Source organism: Grus americana, unplaced genomic scaffold (assembly GCF_028858705.1).
Source record: "Grus americana isolate bGruAme1 unplaced genomic scaffold, bGruAme1.mat H_35, whole genome shotgun sequence".
Lineage (NCBI taxonomy): Eukaryota > Metazoa > Chordata > Aves > Gruiformes > Gruidae > Grus > Grus americana.
In genome coordinates this window covers 285-25,910 of record NW_026561355.1, presented here as the reverse complement: position 1 = coordinate 25,910, position 25,626 = coordinate 285, and the positions used below count along the sequence as shown (strand labels likewise).

General features: G+C 51.4%; 2 protein-coding genes across 2 annotated transcripts in view; one reads left to right on the top strand and one right to left on the bottom strand.

Annotated features, from left to right (window-relative positions):
• LOC129200305 (mitogen-activated protein kinase kinase kinase kinase 5-like) overlaps nucleotides 1-393 on the bottom strand; it is a 50,520-nt gene extending 50,127 nt beyond the window's left edge. The window contains 1 exon segment of the mRNA XM_054811628.1: nucleotides 160-393. The gene's annotated coding sequence lies outside the window, so the exon portion shown is untranslated.
• An 8,872-nt stretch (nucleotides 394-9,265) lies between these two features.
• On the top strand, nucleotides 9,266-24,326 carry LOC129200303 (atlastin-1-like; the record flags this gene model as incomplete). The annotated part of the gene is made up of 6 exons (XM_054811627.1): nucleotides 9,266-9,461; nucleotides 19,899-20,146; nucleotides 20,495-20,629; nucleotides 21,492-21,596; nucleotides 22,335-22,385; nucleotides 24,270-24,326. Coding segments are annotated over exons 1-6 (630 nt in total), but the record flags the coding sequence as incomplete, so codon positions are not given.
• Nucleotides 24,327-25,626: the final 1,300 nt, after the last annotated feature.

Here is a 25,626-nt window from a genome sequence, read left to right as displayed (position 1 = left end):
ACCGCCCCGGCCGCTGTGGGGAGGGAGGGGAGGGGAGGGAAGGGAAGGAGGTCCCGTCCCGCCGGCGCTGAAGAGGCGCCGCGGCCCGCCTGCCGCCGGCCGGGGCAGCCGCCGGCCCGCCCGCAGCCAGGCCCGCAGCAAGGCCGGGCCAGCTCCTACCTGCGCGCCCACAGCCCTTTGTCCCGCCGGAGAGAGAGCGCCGCCGCCTCCTCCCGCCGCGGCCCTGCACTCCTCCCCAGCTGCGGCCCCGCTGCCCGCCGCGGCCCCGGCCCCCACGCACGCACCGCCCGGCCGAGCCGAGCCGGGACGGGTCGGGACCGGACGGCACGGGCCTTCGCGACGCCGCAGCGCCACGGCGCGGCCAACGGCACCGCCACGGCCCTTCCCTTCTCTCCCCGCCTTCCTCCCCCCGCCCCGCGCCGGCCACGGGTCCGGTCCGCCCTCGGCGTTAGTAAAACCTGTGTCATAATGGCCGCTACCGGCGGCCCCGAGCCCTCAGCCGGCGCCGGCCCGGGCCCTGCGGCCGCTCTGCACCGGCGCCGGTGGCCCCGCGGCCGGGGATGGGGAGCGGGTGCTCCCCGCGGCGGGGGCGTCTCTGTGCCCGGCGCAGGCAGAGCCAGGGGTGCAGGCGGGCCCCGGCGGGGCTGAAGGCTCCAGTGCCCGGCCTGGAGGTGCCTCCGTTGAGGGATGAGCCTGGGGCTGCCAGGCCACAGAGCTCACGGAACCCCAGAAGGGTTTGGGTTGAAGGGACCTTTCAGGCCCATCTAGTCCAACCCCTGCAGTGAGCAGGGACATCTTCAACTAGATCAGGTTGCCCAAAGCCCCATCCAGCCTGGCCTTGAATGTTTCCAGGGATGGGGCATCCACCACCTCTCTGGGCAACCTGCTCCAGTGTTTCACCACCCTCAGCGTAACAAATTTCTTCCCTTATATATAGCCTGAGTCAACCCTCTTTTAGTTTAAACCCATTCCCCCTTGTCCTGTCACTCCCTGCCCTTGTCACCAGTCCCTCTCCAGCTTTCCTGGAGCCCCTGCAGGGACTGGAAGGGGCTCTAAGGTCTCCCCGGAGCCTTCTCTTCTCCAAGCTGAACCAGCCCAACTCTCTCAGCCTGTGTCCATAGCAGACGTGCTCCAGCCCTCAGATCATCTCTGTGGCCTCCTCTGGATCTGCTCTGTGGAAGGACAAGTGCGGGGGCAGGCATGGCTTTTGGCCTGTGCCCCTTGGTTTGAGGCAGGAGGAAAGCTCCCAGCTTGCCTACATCATGTATATATATATATTTATATCCATGTATAAGCTTCTGCCAAACAGCAGGCTGAGCTTTCCATCTTTGATGCCAGAGCTGTTCCCACGCGTACATCCTGGTAGGGCTTATCACAGCTGCCGTGGCAAAACTCCCCTCCAAGCTGAGTGCCGGAGGCAGACCTGCTCCCAGGGAGGCTCTGAGGTGCAAGAGGAGGAGGGTGAGGAGGATGTACCAGCTGGGGGTAACAGGGATGTGGACTGGGTAGGGCTCCCAGGGTCAGTGAGTTTCATCCTTTGCAATTTGGATTGCAGCCTTGCACCACGTAATTCTTTTCATGGGCTAATCAAGTACCACGCTATTTAGCTTTGTGGGCAGCCAGTGCAATGATAGTCACACAAGAATTAACTCAGACTTGTTGGGACTTGTCTCTCTGGGCTCCTAAAGTCAAAAAAGCTTCTGTGAAACTGCAAGATGGAAAATATTCCGTATTTGCCTTTCCCTCTTTGGAGAACAATTATTTTCAGCAAGGCAGCTGAAATTCTGAGCAAAACTCACCTACAGTCTCTCAAATGAGTGCTAAACAATGTAAGAAACCCAAAGGTGGGGGTATGGAGTAGAGGAATGCTGGAATTAGCAGTAGTATTCGCTGCACGTAAAATCATTAAGGCCTAAAAAGAGGTGTGATTTTCTAGGTGCAAAAAATACCACATACTCAATGCAGGAAATACATTTGCAAAAGTTAGGTAGAAAAAAATTAAATGGATGCCAGATGTACAAGTCTCTTTGGTGTTCAAGAGGCTGGATTGGTTATTTAAGAACAGATTCTGCCTCTTTGGCAGTCAGACAGCCCACGCAGGTTCCAATATAGTCTATCGACAAAGTAGCTGGGTACTGATTCTCAGCTTAAAATGGAGTCTGGGTTTTAAGCTTACTCCAGCACATTTAGAAATCCCACATGCAAGTACCTGAAACAGCGCTGCTGATTGCATAAGCTTTTCCTTCAAAACACGGGCTCTGTAGCATAACGCATTAGGATCAGTGGATTGCTTTAGGTTAAACTCAAAGACAACGTATGCAGACTCTCGGGAATTGCATAGCGGCATTTGATTTTATTGGGCTTTTATTTATGGGCTCATTTGAAACGGTCAGATATGGGGGAGCATGGGACTGCTAACTTAAAAAGATTCGCATTTAATTTCCCCTTGTACTCTGAAAGCCTTCTACATCCTGTATATTCTCTCCAACATAAATACGTAAGTTTTCCTGAACACCCAGCAAATAAAGAAGAAACTATTTACCCTTTAGGGAGCTGTATTTCCTCAAGCGATTTTTAACAAAACAATTACCTCTCCCCCTATAAATTAGCTTCCTGCGCTCCTGATAGCGAGCTGGTTGCGTCCTTTTTCTTTTCTGTCCCTTGGCTGAGGGTTCGAACGCTGCTTTTCACTCTACTGATTTGCTGCTCTTGACAAGCCATTACACAGGAAAGAGGCCATTTCATTTTCCAGTAGCAGATGGTGCATTAAGACTTGGCCTCCTAGAACGTCTTACAGATCCAAGGGCCGTCCGATGACTGCGATTTAATGCAGAGGCTCCTGTATTCACCACTATTTTGCCGCCACTGGGTTAAGTTTCACTTCCCACCTGGAGGTGTAGTTTCCCATCCCGTATCGCCAGTGGTGAGGAGTGAGCTCTCAGAGCTTTGTCTCGTGATCCGAGCTTTAAGTCCACCTTCCCCAGCTGGGTTTCAGTCCCTGCTGGAAGCGCTACTGGAAAGTGGATATAAATAATAGCAGCACCAGGGCTGTACTGCCACTTCACGCTTAAAAAAATGGAGGTAAATGAGTTGCGCAAAGCAAGACATGGCCTGACGCTGTACGCTGCCAGGCGTATACTTTTGAACACACGCCGATTCCCACTCTGTATTTTCCACCCTGCACCACGTTGCTTTTCTGGTCAAGTGTGTTAAGGAATGTGCTTTTATGCAGCATCTTTAGTCTGGATGGGTCCCAGCCTTAAAAGGAATGTTAAGTGGTTTTACATAAGGCATTACGTAGGATTAGAGAATGTGATCTGTTTGCATTGTAGTCTTAAGAGGAAGAATAGCCAAGGTTATTTTAATGAGACATCGAGATTCATCTGCTAACAGTAGATGCAAAACTGCAGAAATTTCTAACTGAACAATATAATAAAGGTGGTTTTAAAAGGGGTGGAATGTGCCGTGCGTGTGAATGCATGTTCATTGTCAAATAGGAAACTCTGAGCTATGAAACAGCAGCATGAAGAAAAAATACTTCAGCCTTAGTTTTCATCAGAGCGCTAAAATGTCTTTAATTTCACATGGTCTAACAATCTCACACGGAACGTATTCAAAACCATTCTGTGGGATTGCTTCATGTTTGTGGGGTGTTTCAATAATAAAACAGATCAGCAATGCTGAGGCCAAAGACTCATGAACCAACTCGAGGGCCTGCAGCTTTTCCCGCTCATTGATTCCTGCAATACACTGCATTTTACATCAAACTTCATTCTTGAGGAGCCAGATTACGCTCTCAAGAAATGCTGCAACATCTTCCCTATGATTGGAGATGTAGCTTTTTTTTTTTAAGTTTGTAGTTTGGGTTTTTCAGGCTGGTTCTTTGCCCTGATGAAACACACACTGTTGCTACACCCTGTCTCCCCACAGCCACGAGCGAGGAGCCTGCGGAGAAGCTATTTCCAGGCTCTCTGCAGGCAGCTTCCCGCCACCGAGTCCAATTCTGCCTGCGACAGGCAGGATGCTGAACCTACCAAAGCTTCTCGGCGTCACCTCAGCAGCTCTCAGTGCTGTTAATGCCGCTTTACCTGCCTGCTGAGCTCTGCTAGTGGGACCCCGAATAAGAGGGATAGGGCAGGTTTCACAGGGTCCTGAATGGTCTCTCGTTGCCGGAATGGCCTTTTGGGGCAGCTGGGATGGCAGCTGCTGCGGGCACATGACGACAAGTACAAAAGATGCCTGGAAAAAACATAAAGAGCTTGGGTAAAGGGGCTCTGAAATCAGCATGCTATTTCTGTCGCAGGAGGAGAAAGAAGGAGAGGTCTTGGCAAGACGGACGCAAGGAACACGGCGGAGAGAGCAGCTTTGGGCAAGAGGAGGAGGAGATGGCATCCAGGCCTGTTAGATGCTTCTTACGTCCAGCGTGGGAATTCACTGGCTCAAGGAAGCATCAACCTCCCATGGACTGAGGATCTCTGCAGGGGTTGTTGCCGAGATGCTCTGGGAAGAGAGAAAGGACACTAAGGGACAGTAAAACTTTTTCAGGCTGTCAGGAGGCTTGTATCCCTTGCAGGAGCAGGAGAATTAAATAAGACATAGCTCAGACCCTCACGTCAGCTTTAACTGAGGCCCTTGTGCAAGGATTTGTTTTTGACGGAAGGAACAGGACCGCTAGTGGCTATACATTATTTTTGTGTCACCCTGTTTACGTAGATGTATCTCAGGAGACTTTGCAGCTGATTGTGCTGTTTGCATTCAAAGGAAGGAAACCAGCTGGATGCCCTTCCCTCCCATGTGCACGCACGGGAGGGCAGAGGTGGAGCAGGCAGCTCTGTGGACAGTAACAGCTCGGCACAAGGATGCAGGAAAATGCGGCCGTTCGATTAAAAGCAGCGTTAACAAGGGGACTTCAGAGTACTGCCTGAAAATCCGGCTGCTCCTTCTGTTTCCAGGTGCACAAACCTGGCTGTAACATATTGCACGTATCTTGCTGAATCATGCAGGCAGGTGGATTCGGTTGTTTCTGCCAAGATGCAAGAGAAGCTGGAACCCTTTCCCTGGACGAGGTGTATCTTCAAGGGGAAATCCTAGAAACAAACTTGGCACGCACAGATTTTGGCTTCACTTTACTGAAGCCACATTGCAAAAAAAGAGACTGGCGAGGAAGGATGTTTTGAATATAGTGTCCATCTGCCTGCCAGTGCAGGAGAGAAAGAACAAATTAAAAACAATATTAGAAATAGATGGGAAGTTGGGCTTAGAAGAGATATTACTAAGCTTTAGAGAGAAATAAGAGGAAGGAAGAGAAATCTCAGAAGGTTTTAGTTAGTCTTGCAATGCTGGTGTGCCTCAGTGTCTGTGACGGAAGGGAATAACCTGGTACTGCGAGGCAATGAGGCTACAGGGCTGCAGTATTATCTGAACCCACAGCGGAGAGTGGGCTATTTTATTCAAATCCAGCAAAACCTTGCAGGAGTCCTGAGGATGCTGTTTGGGGTGAGGAACCTATCGGAAACCAGCCTGATAGTCTAATTCAGGTTAGAAAAGTTGTGTTTGTTTATTGCCAGACTTCTGCAATATCTCATTGTTTTAGGGCTCAGCGCCGAGCAGACCCAGACGGTGCAAAGGCAGCTCCCGAACACACGCTGGGCTTGGTTTGGTTGAAGGTTTGGGCTGATGGCTCTTTATCTACATGGCTTTTTGTATTCTTAAGTAGTTCCTTCACTTTACAGAACATCTTCCAGAAGTAAGGACCTTCGCACAGACTGATTAAACAAATCATATAACTGCTGAAATTCTGTCTCCTCTACGAGTGAAGTATGACGGCTCTGTTACAGCCATAGTGTGCAATCGTGTTTACAGAAGAAGCAAAGATAATTCCTTTGGCTGCAATCCCCATGTAAATGTAGGCGGGCATAACACTATTGGGGGTGAGAAATAGGAACAGCAAGAATAGAAGGATTTCCTAAGCAACAAAGATCTGCTTCACTTAAAAATATTTCAGTAAGAAAAAAACAGAAAGATGTTAGGAAGGCTTCAGCTTTAAAGAAGAGTGGGGAAAAAGCCGATTCTGTTTTATCACTTTTTGATATTTGCTAGGAATTGTGGCCTCATAACCCAAGAGTAAGGGTACAGAAATTAAACCAGCGATGACAAATCTCCACCACAGAGCGTAACTGCTTGGGAGAAGTCCCCTTGCAATGCTCGTCAAACGCAGTTGAGATTTATATTCCTTTTACTTTCCCATGCAATTAAGCAGAAGCAGTGAAAGAGTGAAGACTGAGAAGGGAGAAGTGATAATAATAACCGCGGGGAAGAAGCGAGCATATTCAAGAACCTTGTATAACCACCGTAAGAACAGATCTGTCACTCGGGGTTAAGACAGTGCCTTGTGTCACGGCAAAGAAAACTCGTGGGGACGGCACGGTTTCCAACAGCAAACCCTGGCGAGCGCTTGGTGGCACCTGAGAGAGAGCAGAGATTTTACAGCGTCCCTTTCCCACCTCTTACATAAGCATTGCACAATGCGGCTGGTTTCTGTTTGCGAAGGGCTGGAGATATGAAAATCAACTGTAAATGCCGCCCGGGTAAGTGGGCCAGTCGAATCAAGGTGAATTATGAAACTGCCCCTGCAAGCTGCGTGAGCGGTGCATGATGGATTTAAATCCAGGTTCTCTCCTAATTCTGGGGCCTCCTCAGCTCTCCTGGCACACCGACTTGGGGACCTCCAGCTGCGGTCTCTCTCTGCGGGGTATTTTCTCTTTATGCCCTTCCCCCATTTAGCACTGTTTTTCCTGAAGAATCCTTCCATTGCATGCCTGTTCAGCGTGTCTGCTGTGAAATTAGCTCTTTGTGATCTGGCAACTCGGGCAGCAAGAACGTAAGGACACTTCTTAGGAAAGGCTGTTTGCAACCAGAAAAATAAAGGAAGGATGAATCGGCAGAGCGAAGGGATGGACGGTGTGTGAAAATGAAATGCTGAGTCACTCCTTGGAAACGACATCATCTGCAAAACCATGACTTGGGATCATAGGAAATAATGCAGGAAAAGGCCTTGGGAGATCATGCAGACAATTCCCCAGGCATGGCGCAGGATCAAATCTCTCCGCTCCTCTTTCCTTTTGCTACCATGTGCCATAATGGAAAGAGAAAGGGAAAAAATGCCAGTAAATGGGGCAGTATAAGCTTGACCTAGGCAGCAATTCTCAAAGGGAACGAGGAAAACAGGACCCAAGCCCATCTCAGTTTAATTAGACTTTCAAATTAACAGATTTCCTTTCCCATCCTCCTTTTGTTTTTTCTTCTTTCCCTCTCCATTTCCCAGCTGCTTTTCTTTTAATCTCCTCTTTCAATCTGTTTGAACCCCTCTGACAGTCTCCAGCATAAGAAATCCCTCCTCACAATGCCGGTTACTTCTCTGCTGCTTCGAAGAAGCAACAGGCACATGCAACTTCAGGGATTATTTATAAAAATCGTAAGGGAGCTTCTGCCAAGGCCACGGGCGGCTGAGCTCCTCGCGGTCATGGTGCCCAGCAGCCACGGGCAGGAGGATTCAGCTGCCTGCCACGTGAGCCGGCACTTCAGCGAGCTGAAATTATATGTTTCGCTCTGACGCTGTAAACACAGGGAGGAAGCCAACGGGAGGCAGTCACCGAGTATTGGAGAAGGCACTCACAAATCAAGTATCAGCATATCAATGGGAGCACACCAACAACATGGCTTTGGCACGGATGAGCTGCCTGGAACAGAAAATCAGTTCACTTTTGAATGTTTTTCCCGCTTTCAAAAATGAAGAGCGGATCCTGCCAGTTCCTGTGCATCCAACAAAGCTGGACAGCCGTTGGCTTTCCCCGACCACTGCAGGCCAGCGTGCAGAAATGAGCAACACTCTCCCAAAATCTCCTCTTGCAGATACAGTCTGGGGCTCAGTTCCCTTGTCATAGTTCCAGATTTTGGCCCGTACGATCCTCTGGTGACCACCACTTTTCCAGTTTAGAGATCATGCCTCGAGTGCTGTGCCATGCTTCTTCCAAAGAAGAGCAGCACAGGGCTGTGGCTTCGGATGAGTTGACCGGCAGCTTGTTGGCATCAAAAGCGTTATCTTGGCACGCTGAGGACGAGCACACTCACCAGCATGGGAGTCTGCGGTGTGCGGGTGGGAGTGGGCCGAGCTTTCTGTGGCTTCCACGCTTTTCCTGGGTTTGCACAATGAACCCCGGCCTGGGAGGCTGCGGCTGGCAGGAGTGTGGGAAGGGTGAAGAAAAAGAAATCAGAATGTGCTCCCTGCGTCCCTGTGCAGGTGGGATATTTTGGCTGAGGGCACAAGCAGCACCTCGGGGCAGTCAGGGTGTGCAGCTGGTGTTGCTGTTCCCCTGACGAAGTTTTGTGCCTGGGCATTCCCATGCACTTGGGCTGCGTCACGGTCCCACGTGGCAGAGTGCTGAATCAATCCCAAATATGAGAGGGCAGAGTGCTGAATCAATCCCAAATACGAGGGGGCAAGCGCTTGCTGTTAGAGGGAAATCTGGGGGGAAGGCGCATGTTATCAATCACACCACAGCTACATCTTCACCAGGGGTACCCAACCCTGGGTCCTTGAGCTGCATCTTTTGTGCTGCATCTGCACACATATGATGTATCTCCTGCTGCCTGGGGATGCTGCCGGAACAGGCAGAACTGGGGGAGCAGAAGCTGACCGACCCCCACCCCAGGGCAGGATCCCTCGGGTGATTTCTCAGCCTGCGTGCTAGCCGTGTGCTCCAGGAAGGGTGCATGGCACGTTCGAGCTCTGTGTGTGTGTGAGCCATGGTGCATGTGGCTCTGCTTAGGGCCCTGTGTGTCCCACCTGGGTGCTCTGTGCGTGACCCCAGCTGGGCGGGTGTTTGTGCATGTGTCACACCTGGGAAGGTGTGTGCCTGTGTGTGTGAGCCCCCAGCCAGTCCCACGCTGGGCAGGCTGAGTGGTGAGCTGTGTGCCCAGTGCCTCCCCATGGGTGGGTGCCCGTGGCAGGAGTGACCGGGGTATGGGTGCACCCTGGCTGTGCTGGGTCCCCCAGTCACGTCCCCCCGTGGGTGGGTGCCCGTGGGGGTGCCGCGTGCCCCGGGTGCGGGGGCACCCTGGGTGCAGCTACCCAGGGAACTGGGTGCCCCTGGATCTGCCCGTGCCTGACCCACGGATATCAGTGCCTGATGCCTCACGCGTGGGTGCCCGGAGTGTGGACGCCTGTGGGCGGGTGCCGCGTGGGCGGGTGCCCCAGGGGGCGGCGGGCCGCCGTGCCGTGCCACGCCGTAGCGGCGGGCGGGGATGCTGCTGCCGGCTCCCCCGCCCGCCCCGCGCCACCGCGGCAGCCGCGCCAGACGCAGCGCGGCTCGGAGCGCGCACGGAGCCTCCCGCAGCCGCCGCGGCCCGGGCAGCCCCGCGCCCCGCCATGGCCCGGAACCGCCGGGACAGGAGCAGCTGGGGTAGGCGGCGGGGGGCGGTGGGGCGGATCCCGCGGCGGGGGAAGGAGCCCGGGCGGGGCGGGCGCGCCCCGCGGCCGCGAACAATGCCGGGCCTGCGGCGGCCCGCGGCCCGCTCCACGCCGGGGCTGCCGGGGTGGGGGACGCGCCCGTCCCCGCCTGGGCCGGGGCCGCCGGGGCGGGGCGCGGGGCCTGCAGGGGGAGGCCGCGGGCGGCGGGGGGCTCGGCCGCCCCGGGAGGGGGCGGAGGGCCGCCCTCTCCTCATTCCCTCCGTGGGGCCGCGCTGGCATCGTTTACCCAACGCCCTCATCGCTTCTGGGGGTCTAGAGCCGGTGGCGGAGGTATCCGGTTGCCCTTCCCCTGCTGCCTGCCTGCCCGCCCGCCCGCGGTTGCTGCCTGCTGGCAGCGTGGCCGGGGAGCGGGTTCGGGCTGGGGGTGCCCGTTGTTCCGGGGCCCCGCTGGGCGGGCGGTGCCCTGCGCCCCACACGGGGCTGGCCACCCCCGGCAGCCACCTCGGGTGGGAGCCCTCCGGCCCCCCGCCGGCTCTCGTCAGGCCTGCCCTGGCCTCCCTCGCCCCATGGCTGCTGTCCCCACAGCACCCGCCCTCAGTCCCGGTGCAGCTGGAGGTGTCACCTCAGCCACCACCCCGCCTCAGCCGGGGAGCAGGAGTCCCGTTCACCCCGTTTCCTTCAGACAGAGCCGCCGGCCTTCCCCGGCAGGTCACTCCTACAGAGGGTTTTTCGTATTTCTGGAGACCATAGGGCTTTGTTGGTGTGTCAGACCCTGCGGAGAGGGGCCATTTTAAATCCATCCCTTTACAAACCCCACCTGAGCCCCTGGGGAGCTTGTAGCAGCATCGCTGGGGAGGAGGAAATTCCACGTCGTCTTCCTGCAAGGCTTCCCTTCTCCTCTGGAGCCGCCTGCCTGCACAGGCCTGGAGCCATCAGCAGCTGCTGCTTCCCCTCGGGAGCCAAAGGTGGTCCCACAGGTGGGCTGCACCCAGCCAGCAAAGGGGCTCCTGCCGCCTTTTACCCTGCATACAGCCAGGGCTGTGGCCGAGCCGCCTGCGTCCAGTGCTCTGTTACCAACTTCCACTGATGCGCTGTTTGTTTTGTAGAAAGTCAGGTTTTATACAGCCATTTGCCATTTTTTGAGGGTGCTGAGGAGCATAATTTGTCGTTTTCCCTGAGTTGTATTCCATGTGAGCTCACTCATCAGCGCTTGTGGTATCCTGTCTTGTCAGGCAGAGCAGGTGAGCTGAGCTGTGATGTTTAGATACACATATTACGTTCTAATTTGTATAGATGAGTGTAGTGTTTCCCATGGTAATGATTAACAGTTAAGGGACGTGTTTGCGGAAGCGTTCGCATAACGGCATGTGTGATTTGAGTAAGTGGAGCGGGTGGTGGGCTTTTTGCAGGAGAGCAGGGAGAAAATGAGCGATGCTCATTTGATCAGCGTCATTTTTAAGCATGACTCTTGATGAAGGTCGTTAGACCCTTGGGTAAACTAGAGGGAAAACTTCCCAGTGAATATGCTGACGTTCTCAGCTTTGTCTCACAGAGCTGTCAGTCCCGTCTCTGTGTATGTTGAGAATTGCATGCACGTACACGCGTTGGTGCTTTCCCGTCAGATCTTGATAGCATGAGAAGAAAATGCAAATGATGCTGAAACAGATATAAATGGAGGAAACATCATCTTGGAAAGCATAGCCTTGGTCCAGCGAGACAATTAGGCACATGTCTCAATCTAAATGTGCTGCTAAGCCATAGTGAAATGCGATGTGTCACTGATTTGCTGAACTCTTCCTTAGATTCTCTGTAAGTTTTGCAAGAATCTGGAACTGTCCATGGATCCAAGTGAATCTAGGTGGGATCAGCCACCTTCTGCTGTGCAACCCATCCACAGGTCAAAATCATGCCCTGTATACCACAGAGGTTTACGTATTCCTCAAATGATTTCCTGACACTTTGCCAGGCTGGTTGACATTGCAGGTAATGAATTACAGAGCAAAATACCTGTATTTTTACTAGGAAAAAAAAAAAGCTCCCTTTAATAAAAATGTGCATTTCTCCAACAGAACCTCATTGCCCTGAAAGATGTGTTTACATCCAGTGACTGCAGCATTGTCTGCTGACATCAGTCCGTGGGGTGACTACTCCACTGCTACGTTTTTCAGCCTAGCTGGCAAAGGAGGAGTCTCAGGCTTTTACTCAAACTAAGGCAGAAAGTAGAAAGTCCTTGCTGTGTTCTAAAACTGGGCTTGTGGGTCATTAAAAATATTACGCTATTTTGAAATGGATCAAACTTTGTCCTAGTTACTCTCTGGTTAGTCAGGCCTGAAAACAGGCAACTGCTTAGTGCAACCTTTCTCCTTTGTTTTGTAAAAATAATTTGCCTTTTTAAAGATCACAGAGCAAATTAGGGTGAGTGAGTATATGGTACCCAGAAGAAATTGCCTCCGGTCAGCTATCAAAGCTGGGTTACTGTCACATACATACATCCCCAGGAGCTCATGTAGGGGTGTGTAATGCATCAAGCGTAGGGTTTAGCCCTGGGCAGAAGGTCAGTGTAAGGCTATGCATCATTTAAGGCGCTCTGACTGAACGTGCTAAGTGGTGCAGAGACCTCACAACTGCTGCTGGTTGCTGGATGAATGGCTGAGCGACCTACGGATGTATAATTTTTAGGTAAGAGTAAGGGACCCGGCTTTTCCCAAAATAAGGATTGTTAGTCTAAATCCTGATCGGCATGGTGAGGTCCCGCCGGCTCGATGAAGGCTTATAGTAGGTTACACCGATTTTTTTTCTGAAATTCTTTGTGCTTGGCAGTTGCAGATACTCAGCGGCCTGCTCCCCTGTTACAGTAAAGCCAGCAGAGACCTCTGCTCCCAGTCACTCCTTTAAACAGCACAGACTGGAACAAACTGTGTGAAATCTCTCATGTTTCCCATTACGGCCCGTGTTGTAATCGGAATGACCCACTCATCAAGAATTTTGTTTCAAAACCATAAAAGGGATTACAGAGGTTATGTATACTTCTTGGTCAGGATTTTCAAACTGGACGTGAGATTTGTGAGAGCTCTTAAAGAGACCTGATTGTCAGGAAGGGCTGAGCAACTGTTTCGGGGAGAAGGGACTCCTCTCCAGCGCAGACCAGGCTGAGATCCTCAATGCCATGCTTTCAGACTGCATGGCAATGGGTTAAACTGGAAAGAAAAGGATGATTTTGGTAGTCTTTTTTTTTTTTTTTTTTTAATTGATAATGCTAACATCCTTTCTGTTTGTTATTTGTTTTCTGACCTTTTATGGTACATTTTCAGATTCCACTTACTGGCATTTCTTTGTGACTCTGAATGCTGGAAACCTCCTGAAAAGTGAAAGTTAGATGTTTCAGACAAGTGGGCCTTTACACAAAAAGCCGCTAGGTATGAGAAGATTTGAAACCAAATTACTAGCTTATGAACGAGAAAAGAAGATGAAGTGTTGGCCCTTGAAAGAAGAGACAAGACAACATTGCAAGCTGGAGACCCAAATCGCTAAACATGACACTTGGTCCTTTTGCCTTTGGTTTTGAGGCAGCAGCATTGTGCAAAGAATGTGGATAGCGTGGTCTGATCCGTTACAAGATGAGCAGGAGCACGATCAGCCTGCTTTTCCCCTTTTGGGGGAAGAACCGAGATACCCTGAGCCTGCCTGGCGGCAGCGACACAGTGCCTTCGTCATGCTTCATGTCGTGTCCATGCGGCGAGAGGCTTCGGCATTGGCTGTCTGCCTGATTGATGGAAGGGGGGAGCAGCGTATCGACTTGGTTGTGTCTTGCTGCATTTTCTCTTCTAAGAGAAACAGCACACATAAATATTGTTTAGGGCCTAGGTGATGTTCACAGGCAGTGGGCCTTACTTTATCTCCTCTCCGCCATTGACTGGAACCTTCTCCAGCAAGTGAGTGCATCTGTGCAGGTCTCGTGGTGCTCTGGGAGGTATGAGATGTCCCATGGATCATCTCCAAAAGTCACTTCAGTCTAGAGAGACTCCAGCTCCTTTCGCCCTGCCAAAAATGCTCACATTTGCCATCAGTTGAAGGAAGGTTAAGTGTTACGACGGTAAAGTAAGTGAACACAAACTTCCCAAATGAGGTGGAGGCTCCAGAGAAGGTGCTGGACTCTGCCAAGGCAGTGAAACATATTTAAAGCGCTCTATATACATAAACATTTTTTTCCAGAGCGTGACTGCCATTCATGCTGTATCCTACGATTTCGTGGCAGGTTTACCAAACTTTATTTTCAGGAGATTGTAGCAACAAAAGGGTAAAAAAAAAGTCATGTCAGAAATGACTAAATCAAATACTGGTAATGGAGGGAGGCTGGTTTCTGACAAACAGGGTGGACGAAGGACCATGCAGAAAATGCGTGAAGTGAGAATTTTGGAGACATATTCATGCCAGATGCATTTCAGTCACTGTGTCACACCTGACTCTGGCTAGGCTTACATGTGGGTAAGCAAGCAGGCCCAGAATTTGTACCTGAGAAATAGATAATGGCCTTTTGGTAGCGCTCTCTTACGACAGTCTTTTGACAGACGCAGGTGGGAATCAGGTTCCTTCTGAGAGTTGCCCACCTTGCCTTTGAATCAACCCATCCTGGCACATGAACTGGCATGTACATAGCCACATAACTGTCTAATGTGACCTCAAACTTCCTGAAAAACTTGTAGAAAAACCTCTGTCTGATCTGTTTTCTTCCCAAGGTAGTTGTGTGCCTGTGTCTCTGAAGCATGCCAGTAATGAATTCAGGCTGGGATTTTTTTTGCCTGTTTCTAGGCAATGCCCTGCACCTCCCTGGGTGCAGATCTTCATTGTAGGCTTTGTCACTTACCCATCATTTCCACAGGTATCACGAGCCTGCCTTGCACCTTGGTTCAGGGCAGAGCTGTGGTTACATCTGTACATCCAGTCTGGGCAGGTGCGAGTGATTTCCCACTTGGGCATGAGAAGATCTGGCTCTGCCTTCCCGTTCACTGCTGCATCTCCCAGACCACCAGCCCCAGGCGTAAGGATGCAGTGTAGCAAGGCTGGGGCCTGGGGGGGAGCTACATGCGTATGTGTGCCACTTCAGGGGGGCTCGGTGGCTCTGGTTAGTGGGTGCTACTGATGGCTAGCGCCTGGCATTTCTCCTCCACGGGTCTGGGGTCCTCTGACTCCGTGGGGGTGTCACAAATCCCAGCAGAGGTGTGAGCAGGGTGGAGGGAGGGTTGTATGGCTGTGTGGTCAGCTGTGCCCTGGGCATAGGAGGCTTTCTGACCTGGCTAGGAACCCTCAGAGCGTGCAGTGCAGGCAAGGTTGCAGAGCAGTGATGGGTGTGAGAGAGGGCTTTACCTAGCCAGGCTTCCCTGCTTCGTCCTCTCGAAGACACCATCTCCCAGGAGCACCTCAGTCTAGACACCTTATGGCAGCCCCACGCTGAGGGAATTTGCTAACTCATAGTTGTCCAGGCCAGGCTTCCCCAGCAGTCTAAGCGCTTCGGGATGCAGCTGTGCCCTGCCATGCATCCTTTGTGCAGCATCCCATCCGATCGTTTGTGCAGGATCAATACAGGCTATTGCTCTACAACATCCCCTCTGCCCTGGCTGTCCAGCATACATCCTTTGCTTCGATGCTTTATTTCTCGTTTTTCCCTCATTAGCTGGATAAGATGCAGAGCTCTGTGCGAGCCTGTCTGGGAGAGGAGGAGAGGATGCCTGGTGCATGCTCAAAGCGATGCTGCCTTTCCCAGCCTCCTCAGAGCCTCGCTGATGATCGTGCGGCAGAGGCAGTTCAGCATGAACTGCTCAGAGTGAGCAGAACTCATGTCACAGCAGGAGCCACGCTGAATGTGATAAGTGCAAGGGAGACTGCAGCTTGGAGAGAGATGTCTTTCTTTGCCAGTGCCGTTTGCGGAGGGGCAGATAAGCTTCCTGGAAGCCGAAGCTCTCTGGAGAACGTGCAGAGGGATCAAGCCTGACTGTAAGGTCTGTTCAGTGCTTGGCTCGTGGTACTGTTGGTGGCACCGTGATATGTTTGTCATGTAAACAGCTGGGCTGAACACAGCTTCAAAAAGGACCCACACGGCTATCACTGCTGATCGAATTAATCCCTAGAGGGCTGCTGGTAAGCAACCTAGCCTGTTTGATACAGGGATGCTCCAGTCCGGGGAAATAACAAGAAGTCAAAGCTTCCCATTAAACCTCTATTTTCTCTCTTTGGTAGTTTCCGTTTTTCCATGAAGTAAAGTAACTTGGTTCAAACACCCTCAGCAGCAGCACCGCATGACATCTGTGTATTTTAGTGGGGGGGATCGGGGCCCAGGCTCTGCTTTCCATGGGCAGTGCTTGGGTAGGTGAAGCTCCTGGGATCCAAGAGAACACAAGAGCAGGGCTGGCAAATTGGCTTTCTCAGGGTCTGGTTAGGCAGCCTGTGTTTGCACAGATGATGGGTCACGGCTGCATTTCATTCTCTGGAATGAAATGTATTTATTGTGCAAACTCATTTAAGGAGAAAACTAACTTTATTAGTTGGTCTCTGGAAGGCAGTCAGCATTTCTGTGACCTGTTCTTCCATAGCTAAGGAAGAACAGGCTGAAGCAAGCACTCACCAAAGGTATGTTGCGTAATTAGTGACATGTAATTTATCTAATTTATTCTTCTGTAGGAGCTTAAATACATTAGACATCGGCTGTCAGTTTGTGCACAGGCGCAACATGAAATATGCTGGTTTAATTTATTTAATTTTAACCAAAAGTAAGTCCTAGAGCAGTTGCAGAATGCTGTATTTTTTCCTTAGACTCTAATAAAGTGAGCTGTACATCCTGTATTATGGGGCTGTCTGCGTGAATCGGGCCGTTTCCTTGCTGCCGTCTGACAGCCCAGCGAGTACGAATGCAAATTCTGATCTCCTTCACCTTTCCGCTTTGAATCACCATACGGAAAAGCGACATGGATTCCACCCTGCTTTAGAGTCATGGAAATGAGCTGTTATGAAATGGGGAAAAGGAACCGTATCCTGGCAATTTCTGAATGAGCAGCTTGAGAATTGACGTAATTGCAAGGCGCCGAAAGAGAGCCGACAGAAAGGAGGAGTCAAGTTAGAAAATGAGTAAAAACAAAAGTGTGTTTAGGAAAGCTTAGCTCTCCTTCCTTTCCTTTTTGGCCACATGATGTTTTGCCATTGCCAGGTACAACTTCCTTCAAAGCAGATAACTAATTTATGCAGGAAAGACCAATTAAAATAATTGATTTCCAGTAATGCGCAGCCATCTTATAAAATAATCTCTGGCTCTCCAGTACGGCAGATAATCTAATAAACAGAACATGGAAGTTTCATCATGTGGAAATAAGTATGAAAGATAGAGTTTTGTCTGCAGATGGTACACATGAAAGGAACAGAGATAACAGGATTGAAATTAGTTCAGAGACCTGCTTAATATAATGCCTTTTCTCCTGATATCCCCAATTAACTGGGAAATCAACATATCCTGCTCATAATACTTTGTATTTTGCTTTCCTGGTGTTCGGGTGATGGAAGCAAGGATGTCCCTTAGGAGACCATGGCTGCTTTGGACCGTTACCTGTGTCTGACAAAATCTGTCAACATCTGCTAAAAAAAATATGCTCCTTAACAGATTCTGATGAAGGGACAACGCAGTCTCTTCTCCTCTGCACTGGTTGTTGCTCTTTCCAGCAGCTGTACCGGAGGGAGAGGACAACCTGGGAGATGCCGTGCAAGCGCTGGCAGCAGGAGAAAGGGGAATCTGGCACCAGCTGTCCCTTTGGTAGCAGGACGGGAGGGAGTCTCCTCAGTCCCACTGTCACAGTGCTCGGATCCTTGACCAGGACTGGCAGTCCACACAGCTGTCTGAGCTGGGGGGCATCCGTGCTGCCTTTCAGAGTGCTCGAAGCCGCAGGCAGCAGGGTTTGTGTCCATCTCGGTACCCAGCTGGGCGCTCCGGCTGCAGCTCCCGTTACTGCTAGTGTGGGATGGGTAAAACACCGGACCTCCTCGCCCTCTGTCTGTGTGCCTGGAGGTGGCATTTGTCCGGTCTGGGGAGGTGGCACTGCTCTTCCACCTGCACGCCTGATGGCTTGGCCACCACCGGTGGCTGGAGTCAGAAATGTTTAGATTTAATTCGCTTTACAAATTTTTTCCTGCCTCCGCCATGAGTCACATCCTATACAAGGATCTCTCCACTGTCCTTTCTGTGCAGCTGTAAAAAGAAAAAAAAAAATTAGAGTCAGCTGAGCAGGGCGTGGGGAAACACCGAGGGAGAGGAGGTATTTCCTATTGTAGAGTTTAGATGGCACTTGCAGCATAGCCGGGCTTAAAAAGAGCACGCGAGCCTGTGGCCCTTTGGCACCCGTCCATACTTATGTGTTGGGAAGATCTTAATTCTGCAAACAGTGTTTGGTGGGTGCAGCAAGAGGACTGACTGCTCTCGGAGGCCTTCCTTTTTCAGGTGATTTGGCGATGTGTGCCTGGATCCCGGGTCTGTGTATTTGAAATAGGAAGGGTTGGATTTTTGTCCTGGAGGCCCCTAAGCAGTGATACGGGGCAGGGGCTGGTGTTTGAAGGGAGTTTGGTGCTGCTGGTCCCCGCTGCTGCAGTCTGGTGGAGAATCTAGCTTTTCAGAGCGCTTGGGACTTTTGTTTTGCTAAAAAACCTCCAAGCATCAGGAAGAAAAGATCTTTGTCTTTCAACTGGGAGCAAAGAAAGCTTGTAGTATATGTCCGAGAGCCACCAGAAATCCCCTAGCAACCAGGCTTAATGATCCTGATATTTCGTTGCAGGATCATAGGAAATCAGAAACTCGTACAAAAGCACTGCTGTTATTTAAAATATGAAGTTGCTGCCGGAGGCTTCTTTATAAAGAGGCCCAGAATGGGTAAACCCCATTCCTCTTGGTATTTATAGCTTGCCTTTTAGCATGTGCACACATAGTCCTTGTGCTTTGAAGCAGCTGGGACTGGCTGAAAACTGGGTCCCTGAGGTCAGGGTCTTAAACAGAGACCAAGGAGTTTTAACTTGAGGCTCCATGTTTGGAAACTTGCAGCCTGAGCCAACGATCTGGGAAGTTTTTTGTAGAAATGTGGGGGAACTTTCCATCACACGCTCCCTTCCCCGCTGGCGAGGAGATTTCACGCGGCTGTAGGTGTGCTGACTGGCATGATTAATCACCTTCGGCACCTTTTTCCTGTGCTGGGATGTTTGGAGACAATGAAAGGAAAATTACTGGAGCTGGCCTGCTCTTTGCAAACCTCGGGGCTGCCGTCTCTGTGGATGGCAGGTCTTAAAATGCATCCGTCTCCCATATTGCGGCAGGTACACAAAGCAGCCCAAATGGACCACGAGGCCGTTAAAAGCTGTAATCTCGGTTGCGTTGGCCAGGAGGGTCATGTGGGTGGCACGTATCTGTCTGGCACCCTCCCATTGCCGAGCGTGGATGCAGTGACCAAACACTGCGTCCCTGCCCGTCCCCTCCAAAGGCTCCTGCTGCAGCATCGTGCTTGTCGCTTCCCCCCTGTCCCAGTGGGGGGGTAACACCCTCTTGTAAGGCCATAGGAATGCTGCACAGCCTGGGCAGGACTCGCCGCTGTGCTGGGGAGCAGCTCCATGGGAAACCTTGCCATTTCAAAGTGGGAAAGTGAGCAGTGCCTGTGCTTTGCATATGCTTTCCACTTGGGGGTGAAGAAGTGGCTTTTATGAGGATGGGCATGTGTCTTCGTGGCCTGGTTCCTGCTGAGGCTGTCTCTGAGGAGGCTGTCGATGAGGTTGGTGGCAGAAGCAGCAGATTATGCTTGGAGCATTAGTGCAGACTGCAGATGGAGCAGGACTCTGCTGTTGCTACAGAAACAGTGATCGTGCAGGATGCATAAAGGCAGCGTCTTTTGATAGAGACATGAGATACTTAGATGCTCCAGCTTGAATGGTGCTTCCATTTTTGAGACAGGATCTGGTGGGTAGTGCCCAGAGGAGAGCAGTCAGATGCCTAGATGACATGGTAGTAAGGGATGATCGGGAGGCTTGGACTTCTCTTGTCTAGCAGAGAGAAAGCTGAGAGAGATGTGATGGCCTGCATTAAGGCTAATGGAGGCGTTATGGTAGTCTTTGTGTATGTAAGAAGTTGTTGCAGGCCAGAAGAGAGTGATCTGTTCTCCATGTCAACTCTTGTAGGACAAAAGGTAATGGGTGTGTTCTGTCAAGGGAGTTTCCTGCAGGGAGCACGCAGACAGATGGCCCCAAGGTGGCATGAAGCCCCACTGAGATGTCTGAGGACAGGTTCAACAGACATCTGCTCTGAACGATGCTGGTTTGGGATGGCCTATTACCACCCTGTCCAGCCCTGCTGTCTGTGATTCTTTGCTTTGTGGAAGAAGGAACCTAATGGCTCTTCTTTCACTTGTTTACGCAGGTAGTTTTGCAGAGAAGACTTATGAGTGGAGCTCAGAGGAGGAGGAGTCCGTGAGGAAGGCAGGACCAGTGCAAGTCCTCATTGTCAAAGATGACCATTCCTTTGAACTGGATGAAGCTGCACTGAACCGCATCCTCCTTTCAGAGGCTGTCAGAGACAAAGAGGTCGTGGCTGTGTCCGTGGCTGGAGCTTTTAGAAAAGGAAAATCATTCCTGATGGACTTCATGCTGCGCTACATGTACAATAAGGTATGGCTCCAGCTCTGGTGGCTCTTCCCAGGAGTATGGTGCTGCTGCTCATTGCTCCCATGTACCCCCCAGGGATGAGCTGGACAGGACACTGGCTTGGTGCTCTAGGAATGCTTAAGCCTCTCGTTAACACAGGCTTCACAAAATAAAATAGAGCAGATCCTTCCACAGCCTGTGCACCAGTGAGTCTCTAGTGGACTTGACTCTGGAGCAGAGATTTTCACATTTGCTGCCCCTCTCTTACAGGGGCTGCCCCTGTCCAGGACTGGGGTGGCGGCAGCACAGAGGAAAAGTGTAAAACCAAAGTGAGATGAGAACTCCAGCAACTCCTTCTGTTCCTACCTGCAGGAAGCAGTGGACTGGGTTGGAGATTACAACGAGCCTCTGACTGGTTTCTCCTGGCGGGGAGGGTCTGAGCGGGAGACGACCGGCATTCAGATATGGAGCGAGGTTTTCCTGGTGGACAAGCCCGATGGTAAAAAGGTCTGTGCTTCTCTGTTGCATAGCTGTCTGTGGCTGGTCAGCTCAGTTTTCTTTTCCATCTTTTGTAGGACTCTCCTGCCTTGTCATAGGTGGCTCCAGTGCCTGTGCAAGTTCAGAGAGGGTCTTCAATACCATAGCTCTAATTTAGCTTGAGTGGGTTTCATGCAATGAGTTGATATGTCTAGGTGTCCCTCATATGCTCTCTAGGTGTCCCTCTAACTCTGGGCATCCCAGAGTTTATTTCTCTGCTATTCCCAGGGATCTTGAATCTGAGGTCCTCGCAAACTACTCCCCTTTCCTAGAGCAGTAGCTGTAAAATGGAGTGTCTTCATTCAGGGTAGTCAAATACAATGCAAACTGGAACTTTGGGGCATCCTGCAAATTCAACTTATAGCCAGGAGTATTTGTATTCATCTACTCTTTAACAAAGAGCCCAATATCAAAGTGACGCTGAATTATTCATAGTATGAGTTTCTAATACTGTCTGAATGTGTTTTGGGTTAAGGAGGAGTGATATGCTGCTGCGTTTGGCTTCTGTGACATGAAGCTTATGCAGACTCAGGAATAAGACCCATCTGCACTGACAGCAAGTATTTGAGGAGCAAAGCAGTTCCTTCCTCTGGGTTGCGCAGCATTCATTTTGCTGCCTGCTGGAGTCATCACGCTGTCAAGAGTGACTGGGGATGCTCTTTTCCTTTGTCCTCCACCAATTATAAGTCTGAGGCAGGAGCAGTGAGATTCCCAGCACAATAATGCAGCTGACATTCACGCACATCCCCCTTTGGCATTTGAGAGGGATTTTGCTCGAATGCAGGTACTGAACGGGTGCATCCAAGCTGACGTGGAGCTTTCTGCCTCTCAGGTCGCAGTGTTGCTGATGGACACGCAGGGGACCTTTGACAGCCAGTCCACCCTGCGGGATTCGGCCACCGTGTTTGCCCTTAGCACAATGATCAGCTCGATACAGGTAAGAAGGGGGATGTCTCCAAGAATCACTTCTTAAAAGGTGATGGCAAAAACCTAGTAGCTTGGCACCAGCCTAACACAGCAGCCAGCCAGGGCCTTTGGTGGGAGAGACAAAGGCCAGCATGTTGGCTGCAGTGGGTGCAGGATTCACACGTAACCCCACCATCATCATCTCCTCATCTCACCCCAGGAGCAGGGCCAGCAGCAGATGCGCCCCTTTGCTTCCAGCTGCCAGAGGGAAAGGGCCTTGGTCTGGGGAACTGGGTGTGCGTTTGTCTCCGTGCTGCTGGAGAAACATCTGGGCTGGAGGTGTTCGCACACCAGGACATTACTGCACAGCCTGCTAGGGCTTCCCTTCCTACCGCCTGGCCTTTGCTCTTGGAGGACAGCACGAATGGGATGGAAGCTGTGTCTTGGAACAGAGCTCAGCATAAAAATGGGGAAGAAGGAACATCATTTGGACGTAACAGGTTTCCAGGCTGGGGCATGGCAGCCCCTGGTGCTCCCGTGCTGGAGTGCTTTGCTGCGTGGGGAGCAGTGGTGCCTGTCTGTCTGACAGTGTGAGGCTGTCCAGCTGTCCAGCTATGCTTGGGGCCTGTCTTGTACCAGCACTGCAGGCCAGCTGGGACTTTGGCTGTGTCCCCGTGGTAATGTCGTAGGCTTTAACCACACCAACCCATGCGTTGGCCCAAAGGACAGGCCATTCTGAGTGCTCTGAAGTTTTTGTTTTTAAATGCAGGTTTATAACTTGTCTCAGAACGTGCAGGAGGATGATCTGCAGCACTTGCAGGTAAGACCCTTGTCCCTGCTGCTCCACGTCGCTGGGGTGCCTGGATTACGCTCTGGAAAGGCACTTTCACATTCATAGCTACAAAATGTTTTTCAGTTTCTCAGCTCTCATTTTGTTTTGTGGGCAGGGAGGAACAGTTTCTTGGGTTGAAACCTTGTCTATGGTCTCATAGCGTGGCTCCTGGGGGCCTGGGTCCTTTGGCAGGGCAGCCAGTGGGACACTCGCAGGAGGGACTGTTCCTGTCTCTGGGGCACGTGTTCCTGTCTCTTGAGGCTGATTGAACTGCAAAGGGCCCGCGGCCGTGCTTCGTGCTGCAGTGGGTGGCTGAAGGGCATGGAGAGGCTGAAAGAACCAAGGCTGTTACATCAGGAGACAAAAGTGACTGAGAGGGGAGGTGGTCTGGGTCTTCAGTCCTGTATGAGGCTGCTGCAAAGTGGAGGGCAGTATCTTTTCATATGTTCACGTTGTACAGGACCAGTTGTCATGGGTGGTGCTGCAGTCACAGAGGGCTGACTTTCTGCTGGCAAAGTTAGAGGAGCATCAAACAGACTGCGTAGGGTGGGTGTAGAGTACCCATCACAGACCAGCTCGGTGTGGAGCACCATCACAGGTCTGCCACGAACAGTCTGGATATCGCTCACACCGGCCTGCGTGTCCTTCCACGGGATTATGCTGGGGTTCCTCGGGGAGCAGAGACCCATCGGAGGCAGGACTGACCCATGGGGCTGGAAACATGCAGTGGCTTGTAACAAGGGGCTAAAGTGACTGGTAATAGGGAGGGATCCCAGTTAATTATCCATGTATTGGCTGTCCTCCTGCTGCTGTGAGCATCCATCTTCTGCTCCGGGAGTCGGGGCAGTAAAAGTGCTCCTTTGACTGAAGAGATGGGGAAGCTGAAGGTCGAAGTTGTGCTGTTCACACTGCAAGACAGGATCTTTGGATTGTTAGGAGAAGCCCCAAGAAATTGGGAACTGGTTTAGAAGCCTGGATATTGCCATCTGGTGCTGGCTCCATACGGGTGACCCCTAAGGGTAATTACAACCCAGACTGTTGGAGACAAGCAGCTAATGGGATTTTTGTGGCATACGTGTCCTGCCCGTTTCCTGGCATTACCTCTAGCTTTCTCTTCTCTTTAGGTGGTTGATTGATTGGTTAGGTAGGTTTTTCCAGGAGCTTAAAAAAAATGAAAGAAAAGCAAAAGTCCAGCTGGAAAAATCAGCATGTGAAGACTTCTGTATCACTTCAGTCAGTAAATATTTTTAACAATAATGCCTTTTTAACATTTAACATATCTGGTGCAACTCTAATCTTTCAGTTTGGATTTTAAGGCATTATTGTTTAACATGTTGACCCATTTTTAGGCATCTGTGAAAAACATTATTGTGCCTTCAGTTAGAAATTACAGTCCAGAAAGACTGGAGAGCCTTCAAATCTTACTGGTAGGCTGATCTTACAGCCTTTGCACAGTGGGGGCTTGCAGGGAAAGTACTTATTTCTGAATTCATTTCCGCTTCTTCCTGGAGTGTTTAAAGAGAGTGGGGCTCTAGCAGTCCCCTGTAGCATGTGAAGTTTCTGGTTGGTACGAAAGCAACAGCAAGCAGCTGATTTGAGCCGTTTTCCACAGATTTAGCAGCCAAAAATTCTAGGCTGAGATCTTTCACATGATGGCTCAGCACAGTGATTGTCCATAACAGCTCCGTGTGCCTCTCAGATGCGAACCAAAAGCACGCAGCCAGCCAGTTTCTGTTCCAGCTCTGCAAATGGTGCTGCTAGCCCCAAGTCAACCACCGTCCCTTGCCACTGTGCCTGTGGCCCACAGCTCTCTGTGTGTTTGTGCAGACCTACAAGCTAACAGTCCTGTTGATTTTTTGCTTCTCTTTCCAGCTTTTCACTGAGTATGGCCGGCTGGCCATGGAGGAGACGTTCCTGAAACCTTTCCAGGTGAGTCTGAGGGTCGTGGCCAGCAGACGTCCCCTCCACCGGAGGTGGCTTGGCCCCGAGCCGGTTGGCTTCACCACGAGGTGTCACTGCAGTTTGCAGGACGGGGAGGAGATGGGGATGCCTGGGGACTGGCTCAGCTGTGCAAAGGAAAGCCTTTGTGCTTCCTTGCCCCCAACCAGGCTTCCAAATACGTCCAACATCCCTCTTTCTTTCCTCTCTGAACCCTTGCCATCCGGAGAGCTCTGCCCTGTCCTGCCAGACGTCCTGCCGGGCTTGGCAAGAAGTCAGGTTTTGTGGCAGGTTTGTCACACCGTCTAGCTGGGGACTCTGCCCAGCCTTCACTCTGAGACGTTTGAACCCGCCTGTCCCGGGAATCCCTGCTCCTGGCAAAATGAAAGGACGGGGATTATCCCAGAGCACTCCTGGGTGACAGCAGATCTGTGGGAAGGCTCAGTTTAAATGGGGTTTTAACTTCAAATAAGGGACATCTGTTCACCCTGCTGCTTCCCAACCTGTCAAAAGCTGGTGTTCAAGAAAGGGAGAGCGTTGGGCAGATGCCAGCTTGCTCTGGACACCAGAGCTGCGAGCAGCTCCAGGGATGGAGGATAGTGGGCTGTGACAGCCCTTTCCAGGAGGAGGGAGAATATGAGTGAAGAGACAAAGTGGCAGGGAGGGTGGCAGAAGGTGCCCCTGGAGAAGGGTTGTTCAGCAGCTTACCAAAGCTCCAGGCCTTTAACAGTGGTGATTTTGTATGGCTTTGGTTATGGCTGCACCGAATCCTGTGTGCCTGGGAGGCTGGGAAGGTGGTTTGGACCTTTCGGGGGGGGGTCTGTGGGACCGGGCATGGGCCAGGGAACAGGGCCTAAGGGGAATGAAGGGAGCGATGCTGTGAGGTCCCCACACGTTCTGACGCTGCAGTGGAGCTGCAGGGCTTGTTGCATGTTCGAGATGATAAACAGAAGGAAAACACCTTCTGTGGGGCTCTGGCCTTATCCTGTACAAGTTGTTCCTTTACCCAGACGCTCTTTGGCAGTCCCAATGGCTTGGTCCAACTTCCAGCTGGCACCCACAGTAGGTTAGGTGGTAGCTGGATGGGGGTTTGTGAGCTTCCCAAAGTGGAAAACAGCAGAGAGCAAACCATGCTGTAAAAATGCAAATAGTAATTGGGACTGGGTTACCATTATTTTACTTTTACTTTCCAACATAAAAAGAGAATCACCATCCTCACCGCTGTCCTGGAAGGCCCAAGGTGTTTATAGGGTTTCTGTGGTCAGGAAGTGGAAATAAAATAAAAAGGTTA